Source organism: Macrobrachium rosenbergii, chromosome 37 (assembly GCF_040412425.1).
Source record: "Macrobrachium rosenbergii isolate ZJJX-2024 chromosome 37, ASM4041242v1, whole genome shotgun sequence".
NCBI lineage: Eukaryota > Metazoa > Arthropoda > Malacostraca > Decapoda > Palaemonidae > Macrobrachium > Macrobrachium rosenbergii.
In genome coordinates, this window is record NC_089777.1 from 5,019,286 (window position 1) to 5,037,374 (window position 18,089).

An 18,089-nucleotide genomic window follows, 5' to 3' on the forward strand; every position below is an offset into this window, starting at 1 on the left:
TCGAAAATCCATGCAAAACAAAGGGAAATTTCGCCCTTGAGTTCTCACTGCTACATCATAAGACTTCGTCATAAAAAAGGAGGCAAGCGGCAACCAGTGGAGGTGCGTGGGTGGATGTTTTTGTTTTATAATATTTTCATGGAAATTTTACTCAGATATGTTATAATAATAATTTTAGAGCATTATTAGGATAAATATTTTAGGTTGTTTTCACAAAACATGCTTTAATTGCCGTATGAAAACATTTTCATTGTGTTCATTAACACTTTACAATCTTACATTACCTCACTTTTGTGGTTGTGGCGCTAAATGACAAAACATACTATAATGATTTTTGCATATGTAATAGGCGAATAAATTTCCTTTAAAATGAGGTATGATTCATAGAAATCGTTTGGCTGGTTTTTCTTTTATAAGCGTTTTCATAGTTGGCAAACTTTAAATGCGTTTTTATCATTTTTTAAAACGGCGCAGCACCTTATTACACTGCGCCACTCATATGTTCTAATTGCTGTCTGGAAACTGGGCTGTGCCAGAAACGTTTTGAGGCCCTGCCTTATTGTTTTGAGTATTAATAATAAGCTTTATTTTGGCTCAAGGCCATATACATGGAATATACAAATACAATACATACAATCTAGATACATATGGTAACATGATAAAAATAATTATCGACAGTATCCACACAGTTGCTGAAGAAGTAGGAAAAATAGAAGAATTCATAATAACGGTAATGGCAGTAATTATATGGAACATAATAGGAAAAAAAATAGGAAATGATAACAATAAAAAATACAAATTGCAGACGATTAATTTCCACCTGGGGACCTTCGGTGGTTACAGAAGTCAGGTCCAGAAGGCTAAATACGAATATTGGAAATTGCAAAACTCTACAGTGATATTAATCACAGTAATAATAAAAAGTAAAAATACCAAAAAATGGAGAAATATAATAATAATAATAATAATAATAATAATAATAATAATAATAATAATAATATAATAATACTAATAATAAAAATAACAACGGATTCTGGAGATGACCCTTCATAATTGCAAAAATAGAGAATGTCAATCAAGGAACAGACGCCTCATCATTCCATCTTTCCCACAATTCAGATCTTCTTCTTGCCTCACTGCTTATGATGCTTTGTATGAGCGAATTGCTGCTGTTTCTCAGTCGGATGATTAGATTGGACATTGTTCGCCTCACACTGATTTTCAAATTATCCAGGCGGTTTTCTATGAACATCTGCATGGCTGAATGATAGCGAGGTGTGTTTGTGAGGCGTCTCAGAATGTCATTGTGAACAACAGTGATACGTCTCATGGTCTCTCGGGTATAGTTCGTCCAAAGGAAACACCCGTATAAACTGTAGCAGTACGAGGAGAAGAGCAGCAGTTTCGTTTCTTGGTGACAGAAGGCAAATCTCCTTGCAATCATGTTGCCAGTTGCACAGTTTACGAAGCCTCTGTTCTATGTCTGCCGTATCTTTTAGGTTGTCCGTGATAATGTGTCACAAATAGGGAAATTCATTCACGAGTTCCAGACGATGATTTCCGAGGAAAATAAGTGTTTCTGCAATATGCTTAAGCGATCTCGGGAGCAGCGGCACACACTGGGTTTTGGTTTCGTTGTACAGGATATCAAATTCCTCTGCATATTGGCAGCAGGTGTCGATGAGCTGCTGGAGACCTTGCACTGATGGGGAAATCAGAACCATATTATCAGCGTAAGAGGTTGTTTATTGTTGTTTCGTTGATAGTGCATCTGATTGGGAGTGAGTTCAGTTTGACATTCAGGGCATCTGTGTATGTGTTAAACAGGTATGGAAAGAGAATGCCCCTTTGCCGGAGCCCCTTTAGGGAGCCGAAGGTGTACAACAGTACATTACCCCATTTGACACAGAATTGCTGTGTGGAGAACCACAACATAAAATGCCAATTAGATGTAGAGGTGTGACTCATTTGTGCAGCTTCAGGAAGAGCTTCAGGTAGTTTACTCTGTCAAATGCTTTTCTCACATCTACAAAACATAGGAAAACAGGAGAGGCTGATGAAAGGTAATAGTTCAGCAATTCTTTCAGGATGTAGATGCAGGTGTCGGTTGAGTGGTTTGCTTTAAAGCTGAACTGGTTGTCAGTAGTGTGTAAAAAGGGGAGGTCTCACTAGAAGAAGTGACTCAAGTATCTTCAACACAAATGTAGTAATTGCAATTGGGCAATAATTGCCAGGGTCAGCTGCATCCTTTAACTTGTTTTTTATTAATGGTACTAAGTGAACTAAGAGTAGGGAGTCTGGGAGAAACTGGTGAATTATGCACACATTAAATAGAACAGCTAGCAAAATGTAAATTATTGGATGGCAGAATTTGAAAGCTTCAGCAGGCAGACCATCGCAGCCGGGCAATTTATTATTAGGCAGGTTGTTTATGGCATCGCTGATGTTACCTGGCGTAATGTGATCGGCGAAATGAAACTGAATATTATCAGTAAGGAGCTTATTTACATCCCTGCGGGAGTCTTGATCGTTTATGCAATTCAGGATAGTGCTGCAGTGATCACCCCACATTCTTGCTGCAGTGATCACCCCACATTCTTGTTATGACCTCGTCACTGACGGCTTCTCCTACTCTCTGTGATAGCTTTTCAGTTTTGGGATTTAGGGATTGAATGTCCTTCCAAAGACGGGGGTAATCACCAGATTCTAAGATTCTAGACACTGCATCAGCTTTTAGTTGCTTTTCATTCAGTCTGCAATGCTTAAGGGCAAGTGTGAACTGCGCTCTCGCCTGCGTCATTAACAGTGCAAAGTGTCCTCTCGGACTACCATTTTGCCTCCACAGTATAAACATTTCTTGTGAATATGTATAAAGATCTTTAACCAAGTCATTCCATCCAGGTACATTACGAGAGTTGCCTTGATGAGATCTAAAGGTATCCCTGCCGGAGGCGAACATAGCAGAAATTATATTCAAATAGAATTCTTTCAGATCTCTCCTATCACAGGAGAGGTCTTCTTGAATCAGATCTCTCCTGTGATGTCTCTTCCCATCAGTACTGATTTATAAACTGATCATATTTGTATAATTGGGACCTTAATTCTCACCCCACAAAACAGTTTTATAATGAAAGATTACTTCGCTTCTGTCAAAATCATGCTCTCTGAGTTAGCGATGTAATGCTCTTCCCTCCCTCCTCCTATACCTATGTACAGAACAGAACGGACACAGTTACAACCCCCTGGCTGGACCAATGCATCTCGTCCCCTCAACTTCATGATTCTATTGTGACCTGGATCGCTATGATCTTCCAATGGCCTATGTTACAGGTGTCATTCAGTACCCCATTTCTAAGTGAACCCCTAACTTACCAACCAGATGGCATTGGGATTTTAAAATCAACAGGAAACCAGATCCTTTAGGGAAACCATGAGAAACCAGGTGCAAATAGCTCAAAGAAGTGGTGATAACCCAAAAATGTAGAAATGGTCATCATCATTTTACATTTTGGGTTAGTTTTAAGGCATCTGCCGGTTGAGCTATTGACCGCAGCCTGGTTTCCGTGGTTTCCCTAAAGGATCTGGTTTCCTGTTGGTTTTTAAAATCCCAGTTAACACCAGGTGGGTGATCAGTTAGGGAGTTCACGGTAAGGGAGGAATGGGGTACTGAATGACACCTGTAAGGGGATGTGATCATAGGCCATTGCAAGATCATAGCGAATGTCGCAGGTCACAATAGAATCATGAAGTTGAGGGGACGTGATGCATTGGTCCAGCCAGGGGGTTGTAACTGTGTCCGTTCTGTTCTGTACATAGGTATAGGAGGAGGGAGGGAAGAGCATTACATCACTAATTCGGAGAGCGTAATTTTGACAGAAGCGAGTAAGTTCATTATAAAACTGTTTTGTGGGGTGAGAATTAAGGTCCCCAATTATACAAATATGATCAGCAATAGAATCAGTATTGATGGGAAGAGACAACAGGCTGTGAAGAGTATCCCAATACAGTCCCAGCCATTGAAAGCATCTGCTGGGCATGAGGCAGGATTTTTTCCAGTTTATTATAAAACGTTTTGACTGTAGTCTGCTGACCACTGCTCTTAGGTTTTTCAAGCACTCTTTTCCTGAGGGCCCCCAGATTGACCAGTCATCTAGGTAGGCTATTATTTGTATTCCTTCTTGTCTGAGTTCTCGAACAACTACCGTTGCTAATTTTGTAAAAAATTCTTGGGGCAATGTTTAGCCCAAACGGCATGACTTTGAATCTGTATGTATCTTTCCCCATCTGGAACCCTGGGAAGGGGAGGAAGGGAATGGTGATAGGGAAATGCCAGTATGCATATTTCAGATCTATAGAAACTGTCCAAGTCCCTTTTGGAGTGACTGAACATACTTGATAAGTCGAGGATCACTCTTCGTTCGCAGGAACCCTTTTTTGGGGACACTGAAGAGACGTGTTTGGTGGCAAATATACTCGTTTCTCTACAGCTCCCTTTAACAGGACCTTCTGCACACAGTCTTCCAGAGAGGGGTCTGTTTTTTGGAAGAACCCCTTTAAAGGGAGGGGGGGGGAAGACTTCCATTGCCTGTGGTGTCATCGAAGTCGACCCCTGACCATACAATTCCCATTGGTATCTGCCTTTGCCCTCGATAAGCATTCCAGGTGTTGCTTTTCCTTTTCCCTCATAAGAGGGTCTTTGGACCTTGTGAAAAGGATTTCCTTGCTGTTATTGTTGTTGTCCCTTTGTAGGGAGTTGTCCCCTCTGACCACCTACCTGCCTTTAAGGAAAACTTCTGGGGTGACTGAAGACTCACAGGATTTTTTTGGGTTAGGTAAAGGGAAGTTTTGGGTTATTTGTTTCCTGAATTCCTCTTTCCCAGAAGAGCCTACACTGTACAGTTCTGTTGCCAGGCTTGCTCATTAAGTTTAGCCACAACAGACTCCTCAAACAGGTCTTTGCAGTAGGGGTTAGAATGTAATAATGAAGCTACATTGGGAAGTGATTTGTTGGAGCCCTCCACTGTTTCCATTCGTGCTTTTATGTGCCACTCTAGAAAGTCACAGAGTGCTTCTCATAGGGTTCTCATAAGACTTTTGGCCACAACAGCAAAAATTGTTCTGGAATCTTCTGGAAGCCTTTTGGTGGCAACTTCCAGCTAGGTGGTAGAGGTTATAATACTAAGGAGGTGGAGCCTATCATGAAATTCTGCCGAGGCTGTCCCCTCTGAGATTCTTCTCATAGGGGTCCCGAACTGTTGCGTAGCACTATCTAAAGGGAGCTTTTTCCTTTCAAAAGGGAGTTGTAGCATTGCAAATTCCTTTGACATCAGTTTGGTCACCATGGAAACTCCTTCAGGACAAACAAGCGACTATGCTATCAAAAACATCTTTTTTCCACAAAAAAGGATATAAACAGACTAGCCTAGCACTCACTTGGTTGTTCTAATTCACAAGCAGCAAGCAAATCAGCAATAGTAATTTCAGAGCCTGCTAAAAATGGCTTATCTTTCAGCCATATTGTTTCAAACTGTTCGAGAGTTGTTTCCATTCTGCTCTGAAACTCGTCAACTTTCTTCTGGTTCACCTCAACGCCAAACATCTTTGGCCGTAAAAACTGTTAAGTATACGGTAAAATAACAGAATTATATACCACTCAGTACAGTAAACTTTTAAGTAAATACCATGCAAATTTAATCTTACATTAATATCTGTAGCTTTAATACTGTAAATAAATGTATCTAAGCCACTAAGTCACATTTGATTTTCATATGGAGCTCCAAACAGGATCATTCAAGAACATAGTTCTTAGATGAGGTGGCATTGCAAAAAAGTAAATCTATAGAAGTTGAACATCTACATGAAAAACTACATTACAATGAATGAATGAATTTTCTGGAGCTGATGGGACACTGCAAAGAACCTTTAGTACAACCTGCAGAGTGCCACACAAGGCACACTGTAAGCATTTCCCCTCTATGGTGATAAATATGCAGCAAAAATCACTGAAGCCACTTCCTTCAGCACCCCTTGGGCTTGTAGGGACCAGGGCAATTAACCCTTAAATGCCTACTGGACGTATCATATGTCGACTAAAATTGTCTGTTGGGTGCAGTGGACGACGTGCACGCGTCGACTACAAAAATTTCAACCTTCGGTCAACTTTGACTAGACTGAAATGGTCGAAAAACACAATTGTAAGCTAAAACTCTTACATTCTAGTAATATTCAATCATTTACCTTCATTTTGCAACAAATTGGAGGTCTCTAGCACAATATTTCGATTTATGGTGAATCTTTGAAAAAAACTTTTTCCTCACGTCCGCGCGGTAACTCGGCCGAAAATTTCAGAAATTCTTTCGTCATTTTGTCGTAATTTGTGCACTGTTTTATATTAGCCGTTACGAAAGTTTTATATATGAAAATGTGCGCAATTTCATGTAAAATACAACAAAATACAACCCATGGTTGTAGCTTTTATCAGTTTGGAAATATTTTCACATAAATCTCGATAACTGCCAAAATTTCAACCTTCGGTCAACTTTGACTCGACCGAAATGGTAAAAAAATGCAATTGTAAGCTAAAACTCTTACATTCTAGTAATATTCAATCATTTACCTTCATTTTGCAACAAATTGGAAGTCTCTAGCACAATATTTCGATTTATGATGAATTTTTAAAATAAACTTTTTCCTTACGTCCGCGCCAGAAATTCTTTCGTCACGTTGTCGTAATGTTTGCACCATTTTATATTAGTCATTACATAAAGTTTTTTCTGGGCTTGTCCTGTGTCGCTGAGTGAAATGTCCCTATACAGCACACATTTCTAGGTATAAGTATTGCTAGATATACCAGAGAAAAAAGCCAATAGGATGCCAGAGTTACTACCTCTGGATCGATACATCCTTATAGGATGTCGGTATGTCATCTAGGAGCGAGTGGAAGCCACTACCACAGACACTTAACCCAATAGACTCCTCCTCACCAAAACCCCTCTGCCTAAGAGGTGCCGATACAACGGTCCCACCACCGCTACTACTAATTCTACCCACAATGCACCATCCACTTATAGCACGCTTACGAACCACTCGTGATTTTTGTGGTGCTATTTTATTCTTATTTTCATATTTTGGATTATCTCGCTTTCATGATGGCATCATCTGATCAAGGAACATCTTCTTCTAAGTTGAGTATTCAAAATTGAATGTTTTTGGTATGCGAACGGATTATTTTGTTCTGTTTATTGTTTCGCATGATCGACTGAGGGCCGCCATTTCATGTTCGTTCGTGGCGGCTTACTACAGTCTTTTTATATGATTGCTTTCTTTCGTTCAATCGATAGAAATTTACAATTACTACATTCTTTTTATGATAGGTTCAATTTTCGCTCGATCTGACGCGATCGACTATTATTTTATACCTTAGAAATTGAAAGTTAGGCCTAGCCTAGCTTTCCTTTATTTACCGTTTGTAGACATATTATTTAATATGTCATTATGTCATTTATTATGTGTGTATTAGTTCTTGAGTCTGTTTGGGTGGTGTTGTTAGCCTACCTGACCAGTTCGGCCTCGCTGATTCTTGGAAGGTAGGCTATGTTGGCCCCAGTCTTCCTTCCTCCTTGGCCTATAGGCCTGAGTTGGTACAGTTTTCTTGGGTTGCCTTCGTTCGGGTTTGAGTGCAGGCCCTTCTTCCCTGACCAGTTGATTCTTCAATCCTGGAAGTGGTGTTGGCGCTAGCGCTCTTTCTCGTTCGAATTTTTGGCGAATCCTAGCCTACATTTCCAGGAGGTGCCTTCTGGAGGTTAGGCTAGGTGATAGTACCAATGTTCATCCTTTCGCCTTATCTCACCCCCTGTATATCAGTCTTTTTTGTCTTGGCTCTCCCGTTGGGGCATTTTAGAGCTTAGCTCATTTCCCCTTCGGTTGAGATGACGCCGTGGAAGGTGCCTAGGCACCTGACCTGTTGTTGTCGCCATGTTTTCACTCCCGTGTCTTCCCCGTTCGCCGTCCGGACCTGTTCGTGGCTATCGTTAACTTGCTTTAGCTTCTAGCAGAAACTTTAGCTTGAGCGTCGTTGTCGTTTGCTTACGGCGGAACTGGAGAGAAGCTGTTATAAATTTTACTAGTAGTAATTGTGATTTATTTTCTGCTCCTGCTTCTCTACCGCTCCGTCATCCGGACTCGTTCCGGCAGCTATCGTTAGCTCGCTTCAGTCTTAATAGGACTTTTGCTTGAGCGTCGTTGCTTTGTTATCGGCGGAATTGTAGAGGAACCGGAATTATATGAGTTTTGTTACTGTTATTATTTTTCTGTGAGCGAAGTTTGGTGAATTATCCCGACTCTTCGCGTCGGCGAATAGCCTTCCCTGGTTGTTGATTTCTGTGCATTTAGTTAATTTATCGTGACGTTCCGGCGTCACCGGAATTGCTTTCTGGCGTGATCCGACTCAGGTCTGGCCCACCTGTTTAGGATTCCATCGGAGACTTCCGCCATAGCCATAGTTTTCAACTCCGGTGTGAGGCAGAATATTTACTTTAAGTTTTACTAGTTTAGCCGTTCCGCCGCCTATTTTAGATGCTCATGTATAAATTTTTATTATAGGTGGTACATTGCCAGGAGCCGGGTTGTGCGCCTACCTGCAGCAACCCTGTGGCCATGTAGCATGCAGATCGCATGCCGGTTGTGCAGTCGAGGTCGGCGACCACCTCGTCTGGCATCCTGACAGCTGCGACGTGTGCTACGCTCTTTATTTAGATGTGGTTGATGATTCGGTACGTTAACCTTCAATTGTATTTAACACAGTTAGTTTAAATAATTGTGTTTATATTTGATATAAGATAATATCCTTGTCAATCCCTTTTATTGACATGAGATTCAATTAACAAGTCCTCGGTCCCGTCAAGCTTCGTCTCTAGCGACATTGAAGATCTGGGTTGGCGGCTTTGGACACAATGTTGGTCAGGGCGTCCTTATGTGCTGGCAGAGGATATCTGCAACATTCTTTACCCAAATGCTAGGGCCTCTGCAGCCGTAGCTCCTGAAGTAGCTGAACCCTGATCAACAGGATTAGGCTTGAAACCCAGGTCTCGCCAGAAGATCAAGAGCTGTGCGTGAAGTGGCGAGAAGTGGCCAACATCAACCTGGACGTCGAACCAATGGCCATCGACCGGAGCAGGAAGGTAGGGATGTAAGTGAGGCAGGTAGTTTTATTAATCCATTATCTCTCACTTCTCCTGCGTCTTCGTCTTCATCCTTCCACGGATTCTCTAAGAGCTCCACCCTGGGGACCTGTTCGGGGTCGGTGATCCCCAAGGTGAAGTCCTCTTTGAAGACGAAGACATTACCTAAATTGACTAAACCCCGAAAACCTCATCTGTACCTAGTTCCGCCAAGGTTTCATTGACTCCGAAACCTTCGACTTCCGCCCAGAAAGCTTCTCCCTCTTCTAAGGGGTCGAGAACAAAGTCGAGCAGGTCGAAAAAGCCTGACTTTGACCCTAAAGCTTTCACGGAGTCCATGATGAGAATGTTTTCCGAACAGGTCTCCTCTCAGTTCGAGGCAATGTCTTGCGATCTTGCCTCGAGTCTTGAGTCGTCGGAAAGTATGTTCAATCCTTGGCGGACAGGTTAAAGACGCAAGAGGAGTCGCTGGCCGGACTGGTTAGTTCAGGTCCGGTACAGCAACGGTCCTATGCCATTCCAGACGCCTCTAAGCTACCAGCTTATGAGGATTCTAACCCTTGGCGTCTTTCCTTTAATGCCCCTTTCGCTAATGGTAAATTAACCATTGAAGGTTGTGGCACCCGCCCTGTGGAAGATTACGAGTTCTTCCCGGCGGATCTTGTTTTTCCCTTCCCGGGGTATGCTCGGCTTTCCGAAGATGCCTTGGTGAGGGAAGATAAGGTTCCCAAAGAAACAGTGATCTTTCCCAGGGACCAAGCGCAGTTGGCATGGGTTAGGATCCTATCTGACTGGGAGTGTTCGAACACTAGATTGACCCCTCATAAGGGGCGGTTTACGATGTTCACAGTAAATGAGGATGTCCCGACTCCTTGCACCTCTAAAGTGGCAGAATTAACCCTTCAGGCCGGAACAGAGGAGAAGCCTATGCCGCAGCTTCGTGAGGCGGAGCCTACTTCTCTGCTCTTTCCAGCAGATTTAGAATGCTGGACCGGAGCTCCGAAACCTTTACAGTGGGTAAACTAGATTCGAGTGCGCTCGAATCTCTTCAGTGAACAACTACCCAGGCTTCCGAGTCTCTGATAAAAGCTGAGTATGAGGCTAGGTGCCGTCTCAGCAGATCTATCAATTCCGTCACCTCGGTGGAATTGACGTCTGCTGTTTACAAGGATGAACCTCTGTTCAGGGTCTGACAAAATCACTACTGGCCTCATTCCAGAGTGATTTGTTTGATTTCATTGTGGCAAGGGAGGAACTGCCGAAAGTTTGTTCTGGCTGACGCGACCATCCGTCATGAGCCGAATAAGCTGATAAAATCCTCTATCTGGGGACCAATCTATTCCCTGAAGATATGGTCAACTCAGTAATCAGTGAGGCCTCAGGGCCAACCAAAATCTTCGGATCGGTGGGGACTCCTTTAAGAGGAAGTCATCAGAATTTCCGGGCCCCAACCTAAAGGCAGGAAGAGGTCTAGGAGGTTTCATCCCTTATAAGGCACCCCAGACCCAGACAATTGTTCAGACAGTCCCGGTAGGTCAGATTGCCCAGCCCTCCACCTCCAAGGGACATCCACAATACGTTGTACTGAACCAACCGGCCAACCATCCCCGCTGGTTCAACAACCTATGTTTCTCCTGCCTTCAACCCTACTTATGAGTCCCAGACCTTTCAGGGCTACCGCCAGTTCAAGGGAAATAGAGGTAGGGGAGCTTCAGGTCTAGATCTGGCCCCAGACTCCAATCTCGAGGTAGAGGTTCAGAGGAACTAGAGACAGCAAGTCTTACAATAAATGAACATCCCCAGGTAGGTGGGAGGTTACGCCTCTTCAGGGACCATTGGACATTCAGTCCATGGGCCCACAGTATCATTTCAAAGGCCTAGGGTGGAGCTGGGTAAGGGGACCCCTCCACTTGTCAGGTTCTATCAGACTCCAACATCAGATCTGTTAGACTATACAGAAGACCTTCTTTTAAAGAAGGCGATAAAGAAAGTCAGACATTTAAAATTTCAAGGACGCTTATTCAGCGTGCCAAAGAAAGACTCAGACAAGAGAAGAGTGATTTTAGATCTGTCAACTCTAAATTCTTACATTCAATGCGACAGGTTCCGTATGTTGACCGTCCCCTCAGGTGCGGACCTTACTTCCCCGTGGGGCCGTCACCACCTCTATAGATCTTACAGACGCCTATTATCATGTTCCAATAGCAAGAAACTTCTCCCTTATCTGGGGTTCAGACTGGGAAGACAGGCTTACTCGTTCAGGTAATGCCTTTCCGGACTGAACATAGCGCCCAGGATCTTCACCAAACTGGGGAAGTTGTGGTACAGGAACTGAGATCTCAAGGTATCAAGGTGGTGGCTTATCTGGACGATTGGCTAATTTGGGCCTCCAGCGTCTCCGAATGTCAGAAGTCGACAAAGTTAGTGATTCAGTTCCTAGAGTATCTGGGCTTTCATATAAACATAAAGAAATCTCGTTTAACCCCGGCAACCAAATTTCAGTGGCTGGGCATTCAGTGGGACTTAAGCACCCACAAACTTTCAGTTCCCCCAGCAAAATGCAAAGAGATTGCCAAAGCAACAAGGCAGTTTCTCAAGTGCAAACGAGCCTCTCGTCGCACTCAAGAAAGAATCCTGGGTTCCCTCCAGTTTGCGTCAATAACAGACCTTCTCCTCAAAGCAAAACTGAAGGACATAAATCGAGTGTGGCGAAGTCGAGCCAATTGCAAATTCAGAGACAAAGTCTCCTCATACCTCAATCTTAAAGAAAAGACTTCGTCCCTGGACAACGGCCAAAAGTCTTTCCAAATCGATTCCATTACAATATCCCCCTCCAGCCCTGATCATCCCACGGACGCATCTCTGACTGGTTGGGGGCTATTCGCAGTACAAGAAGGTTCAAGGAATCTGGTCAAGCCACTTTCGTCTCTTCCACATAAACATTCTGGAAGCGATGGCAGTTTTCTTGATTCTGAAACGTTTACGTCTGGCCAGGAACATACATATCAGGCTAGTTCTGGACAGTGCAGTGATAGTTCATTGTCTGAACAGGGAGGTTCCAAGACAAGTCACATAAATCATGTTATGATAGCGATCTTTTCATTAGCAATGAAAAATCATTGGCACCTGTCAGCAACACATCTGTCAGGAGTAAGGAACGTGATGGCAGATTCTCTGTCAAGGGCGTCTCCTCTAGAATCGGAATGGTCCTTGGACAAGAAATCCTTCAATTGGATTCTCCAACAGATTCCCGGGCTTCAGGTGGACCTTTTTGCCACGGAATCAAATCACAAACTCACATGTTACATAGCTTCGAACCTGGACCCTCGGGCTTATGCTACAGACGCAATGTCAATAGATTGGAACAAATGGGAAAAGATCTATCTCTTTCCTCCAGTAAATCTTCTGTGGAAAGTTTTACACAAACTCAGGTCATTCAAAGGTCAGATAGCTTTAGTTGCTCCCAACTGGCTGAAGAGCAATTGGTTTCCGCTTCTGTTAGAGCTGAAACTCAAGGCCTTGCAAATTCCTCATCCAATATTAACCCAAGTAGTGCAAACTCAGATTGTGTCAGCTTCCTCAAGAATGCTGAATGCCCTAACTTTATGGATTTCATGAAGTTTTCGGCCCAGAAAATGCTAATATTGATCCTCAAAACACATTACTTTTGGAATCAGATAAGAGAGAATCTACTCTTCGCCAGTATGATTCAGCAGTTAAAAACTTGCTATTTTTCTGAAGGATTCAGACGTTCATACTATGACTACTAATCTTACGATCTCATTTTAAGACCTTTTTTGACAAAGGTCTGGCAGCTAGTACAATTACTACAACTAAATCTGCCTTAAAGAAAGTATTCCTTTGGGGATTTAACATTGATCTGACGGACTCATACTTTTCATCTATTCCTAAAGCTTGTGCCCGTCTTAGACCAACAACCCGTCCTAAAACGGTTTCTTGGTTTTTAAACGATGTATTAAAGTTAGCCTCAGACACAAATAATGAGTCTTGCCCTTATTCGACTCTTCTTAGAAAAACTTTGTTTTTAATTAGCCTGGCTTCAGGAGCTAGAATCTCTGAACTGTCAGCCCTTTCTAGAGAGCCTAATCATGTGGATTTCCTCCCATCAGGAGAGGTTCTACTCTCTCCAGATCAAATGTTTTTAGCTTAGAATGAAGATCCTCTAATTAGGTGGTCTCCCTGGAAGATAATACCCCTTTTAGAAGATCCCTCCTTATGTCCGGTGGTCACATTAAAAGCCTACCTAGAGAGAGAACCTCTCAGAGGTCTTCAGGTCCACTTTTTGTTAGAGAAAATGGTGGAACCATTTCCTTGAATGGCATTAGGCAACAAATACTTTATTTTATTAAACAAGCTAATCCGGATTCAATCCCCCAGGTCCATGATATCCAGGCTGTAGCCACCTCAGTTAATTATTTCCAACACATGAATTTTGAGGAAATTAAAAAATATATGGGCTGGAAATCCCCTAGAGTCTTTAAACGTTATTATCTCAAATCCTTGGAGGCTTTGAAGTTTTCTGCTGTCGCTGCAGGAACATTGTTTCCCCAGAGTCAGCCTAATATTGTTTTATAATATTTTATTGTCGGTAATTTGTAATTGTAATTGTTTTGTATTTTGCTTGCCCTACCAGTTGGTACTTCTCACCTACCTGCCTCGCTCGTATTCCCGTCCTTCCTATCTTGTTGTCTGGGTTTGGGTTGCTTCTCAATCCATTCCTGGCTTTGCTTTATCACCTTAGTTGTTAAGTTTTCACTAAATATTGTTTTATAGGTGATGGTTACTAGTTTGTTTATTAATCTTAAGATTGTAACCACATTAATTTGCATTAATTAAGTTAGTTATTGTCCTTTTGTACTAATTTATTTTTATATTTGCTTTTCTGGATTAGTAAAAAGCATATTCAAAATAAAAATTTTATTTTATCCTTAATACATTAATCCTTTTTAAATTTACAAGCTTCTTTGGTCAATTCTCTGCTACTATTTCACTCAGCGACACAGGACAAGCCCAGAAAAGGGATTCTGACAAAGGAAAAATCTATTTCTGGGTGAGGGCCTGTGTCGCTCAGTGAACCCATCCCTCTATATTTCCCACCCTGATCTAGCCAAAAAAGCTTGGGTGCTATTTCGGGATGGTGCATTGTGGGTAGAATTAGTAGTAGCGGTGGTGGGACCGTTGTATCGGCACCTCTTAGGCAGAGGGGTTTTGGAGAGGAGGAGTCTATTGGGTTAAGTGTCTGTGGTAGTAGCTTCCACTCGCTCCTAGATGACATACCGACATCCTATAAGGATGTATCGATCCAGAGGTAGTAACTCTGGCATCCTATTGGCTTTTTTCTCTGGTATATCTAGCAATACTTATACCTAGAAATGTGTGCTGTATAGGGACATTTCACTGAGCGACACAGGCCCTCACCCAGAAATAGATTTTTCCTGTCAAAATCCCTTATATATGGAAATGTGCGCAATTTCATGTAGAATACAACAGAAAATAACTCATGGTTGTAGCTTTTATCAGTTTTGAAATATTTTCATATAAATCACGATAACTGCCAAAATTCAACCTTCGGTCAACTTAAACTCGACCAAAATGGTAAAAAAACGCAATTATAAGCTAAAACTCTTACATTCTAGTAATATTCAATCATGTACCTTCATTTTGCAACAAACTGGAAGTCTCTAGCACAATATTTCGATTTATGATGAATTTAAAAAAAAATTTTTCCTTGCGTCCGCGCCAGAAATTCTTTCGTCATGTTGTCGTAATGTTTGCGTCGTTTTACATTAGTCGTTACATAAACTTTTATATTTGAAAATGTGCGCAATTTCATGTAGAATACAACAGAAGATAATTCATGGTTGTAGCTTTCATCACTTTTGAAATATTTTCACATAAATCACGATAACTGCCAAAATTTCAACCTTCGGTCAACTTTAACTCGACCGAAATGGTCGAAAAACGCAATTGTAAGCTAAAACTCTTACATTCTAGTAATACTCAATCATTTACCTTTATTTTGCAATAAATTGGAAGTCTCTAGCACAATATTTTGATTTATGGTGAATTTTTGAAAAAAACATTTTCCTTACGTCTGCGCGGTAACTCGGCCGAACATCTCAGAAATTCTTTCGTCACGTTGTCGTAATGTTTGCACCGTTTTATATTAGTCATTACATAAAGTTTTATATATGAATATGTGCGCAATTTCATGTAGAATACAACAGAAAATGACTCATGGTTGTAGCTTTTATCAGTTTTGAAATATTTTCATATAAATCACGATAAATAGAAAAAATTCGACCTTTGGTCAACTTTAACTCGACCGAAACGGTCGAAAACTGCAATTGTAAGCTAAAACACTTACAGTCCAGTAATAATCAATCAATTAGCTTCATTTTTCAACAAATGGGAAGTCTCTAGCGCAATATTTCGATTTATGGTAAATTTTTGAAAAAAACATTTTTTTACGTCCGCACGTTACGGATTCATGCATCATATTGTGATAATATTTTCTCTGCATTGCTTTGATCGTTTTACAATTTGTTATATACCAAAATCATCGCAATTTAGTGTACAATACAAAGAAAAAAAAATAATCCATTAGCTTTAACTGTTTTGCTCACAGCATGATTTGTATAAAATTATATATGAAAATTTTTTTTGCGGTCATATATTTCAACATTTATATATGATAATGATATTTTTCATTTCTGATGGTTGCATACTAAACTTCAGGCAATGACAAAAAAGGAGCCAAAATGAACTGTTAATCTTACAAACTAAGCGTGCTGTGATTTTTGAAAAACTTTTTTCCGCTTGGCTTAACTCCCCGAACGCCGGCATACGGGAGACGTTTTTGTAAATAGAGGCTCGGCGTTTAAGGGTTAATATAAAATATGAAAGCACAGTATCTGGAGAGAACCTGAAGGTCCACTTGGTTGAAAAGACCAAATGCTTAGGAATAGCTCACACACTTTTCCACAACCACAAGCTAAGGAACAAGCCTCTTCCACTCACGCCAGTGTGGTGCAGAAGGCAAAAACACTTAGTTCCACAGAATTCACATCAAGCAAGGGGCCCTTCCACAGAGGTAAAAGAATGCACCATGCTAGGCCATCATAGATAATACTCGCATGACCAGTGAAGCACATGTCCAGTGCCTGAACACATTGGAAGTGACAAGCTCTGAAGAAGTGGAGGATAATTGTGCATAGTCAGCCTCCCTGTTGCTCATTACCAACCCAACAACAGAATTGGACCAGGCAGAACTGGTACTGGGTACTGGTGAACTGCCCCTTAACGACTTTTGGCAGAGCATACTAATGGCTGCTCCAAACTGGACAGTGGCCAACCTGGATAGGACAAGACCAGTACATACTGGGTGTAGATGGACAGTTATGGTCAATAGAGTAGTCCATGAATGGTCCAGCTCGGTCAGGACTGATACCATGCACAGTTGACCACTTAGAGTAGCAGATGGTGTTGAATGTTAGCCAATCCACAGAATAGGAAGAGCAGAAGGACAAAAAGGAGCAGGAGAGAGAGGTGGTTCCCTGCCAGGGTACTTCCAATGTTCAGATCTTCCAAGCAACAGCCGAGGATAAGAAGCCCTGGGTCAAGATGAGATGGCATCAGCCAAGCCAATTAGTGGGGTAGATAAGAATAATTTTTTAGAAGAATCGTGCAAATGATGATACAAGTGTCAAATTGGGACAATTGTTCTCCAAGAAATACTAATCAAATCTGCCCAATTGGCCAATTGAAAATCCAAAATGGCGGCTATTTTTCAAGATGGCCGCCAAAATAACCACCCGAAGTTGATGTTTTGCTTAGAAATATTTGTAGTTGTCCGAATTGCATGATCTAAGTGTGGATTACTATGTTTTTTTGCCTGCTGATGTATATTTTCTAGTTTATAACATGATTAAGGAACTGTATCAAAGGAATGATTGTCGGGCACTACCAAGGCACATTGGTGACATCAATGCTGTGAAACTCAGCATGGGGTTCAGTGTCAGCTAAGTAGGAAATTTATGTTGGCATCATACTGCAACAACCTACTAGTATCCCAAATGCTGCCTAATCAACTCCAAATGTTAGGCAGCCACACCTGAATGGACAGGACATGCCAGCGCGGGAGAGCCGAACAAGGATAACAGGGTTTTAGTTATCTGGATGGTGTACAGATCCCATGGGACTTATGACACTGGATGAACGATCAGACTAGGTGTATGGCACAGTGCAGGAACCTAGTTGTATCCCATACAGGAAAGTGCCTATTGTATATTACAGGACATAAGAGGCCTATTATACTATTAAATGTACAGGGTGGTAAAAGGATAAACCCTCGACCCTGAACGTCATTGTAATCATGGATGCGAACTCTACTGGACGATCATGGAAAACAGACTGGACCAAGTGTTGCCTATGTCAGGAGGTTAAGATAGAAGATCTAAAATCTCCCCAGGCCAATCCTGCCAGAAGAGGGGATGATGGATATACGAACCTGGCAAAGAGTATTCCTCTGTTTTACTTGACGAAGGTTCTGGGATAGAGGAAACATTGAGAAAAATAAGGCACAATATCATCAGAGTTGCAGGCTTCTGTTCAACAACACAAAGTTACACCAAGCTGAAAAAAGAGCAAGTCATGTAGGTACTAGTGATGAGGGCAGTAGTAGTAAGATTCCACGAAAGCTCCAAGAAACTAAAACAAAAGAATGCTTCTTATACGAAACTGAAGGAGGGGAGCTTAGAGAAGCAATGACAATGCAAGTGAATCGGAGAATAAATGAATGTGCCAAAACACTCAGTGATACAAAACTTCTCGCCAGACTAAGTGCAGGAGATGTCGTAGCCCAAGAAGTGAAATATCACCCTGGCTGTT

General features: G+C 41.7%; 1 protein-coding gene across 4 annotated transcripts in view; it reads right to left on the reverse strand.

Moving 5' to 3' along the window:
* Positions 1-18,089, reverse strand: part of LOC136825259 (glutathione S-transferase theta-1-like) — a 138,584-nt gene that overhangs the window by 31,447 nt on the left and 89,048 nt on the right. For all 4 annotated transcript variants that reach the window (XM_067081312.1, XM_067081314.1, XM_067081313.1 and 1 more), the window contains one exon: positions 5,434-5,614. In XM_067081312.1, coding sequence (XP_066937413.1) covers positions 5,434-5,614 — 181 coding nt within the window. The remainder of the gene's footprint in view (positions 1-5,433; positions 5,615-18,089) is intronic.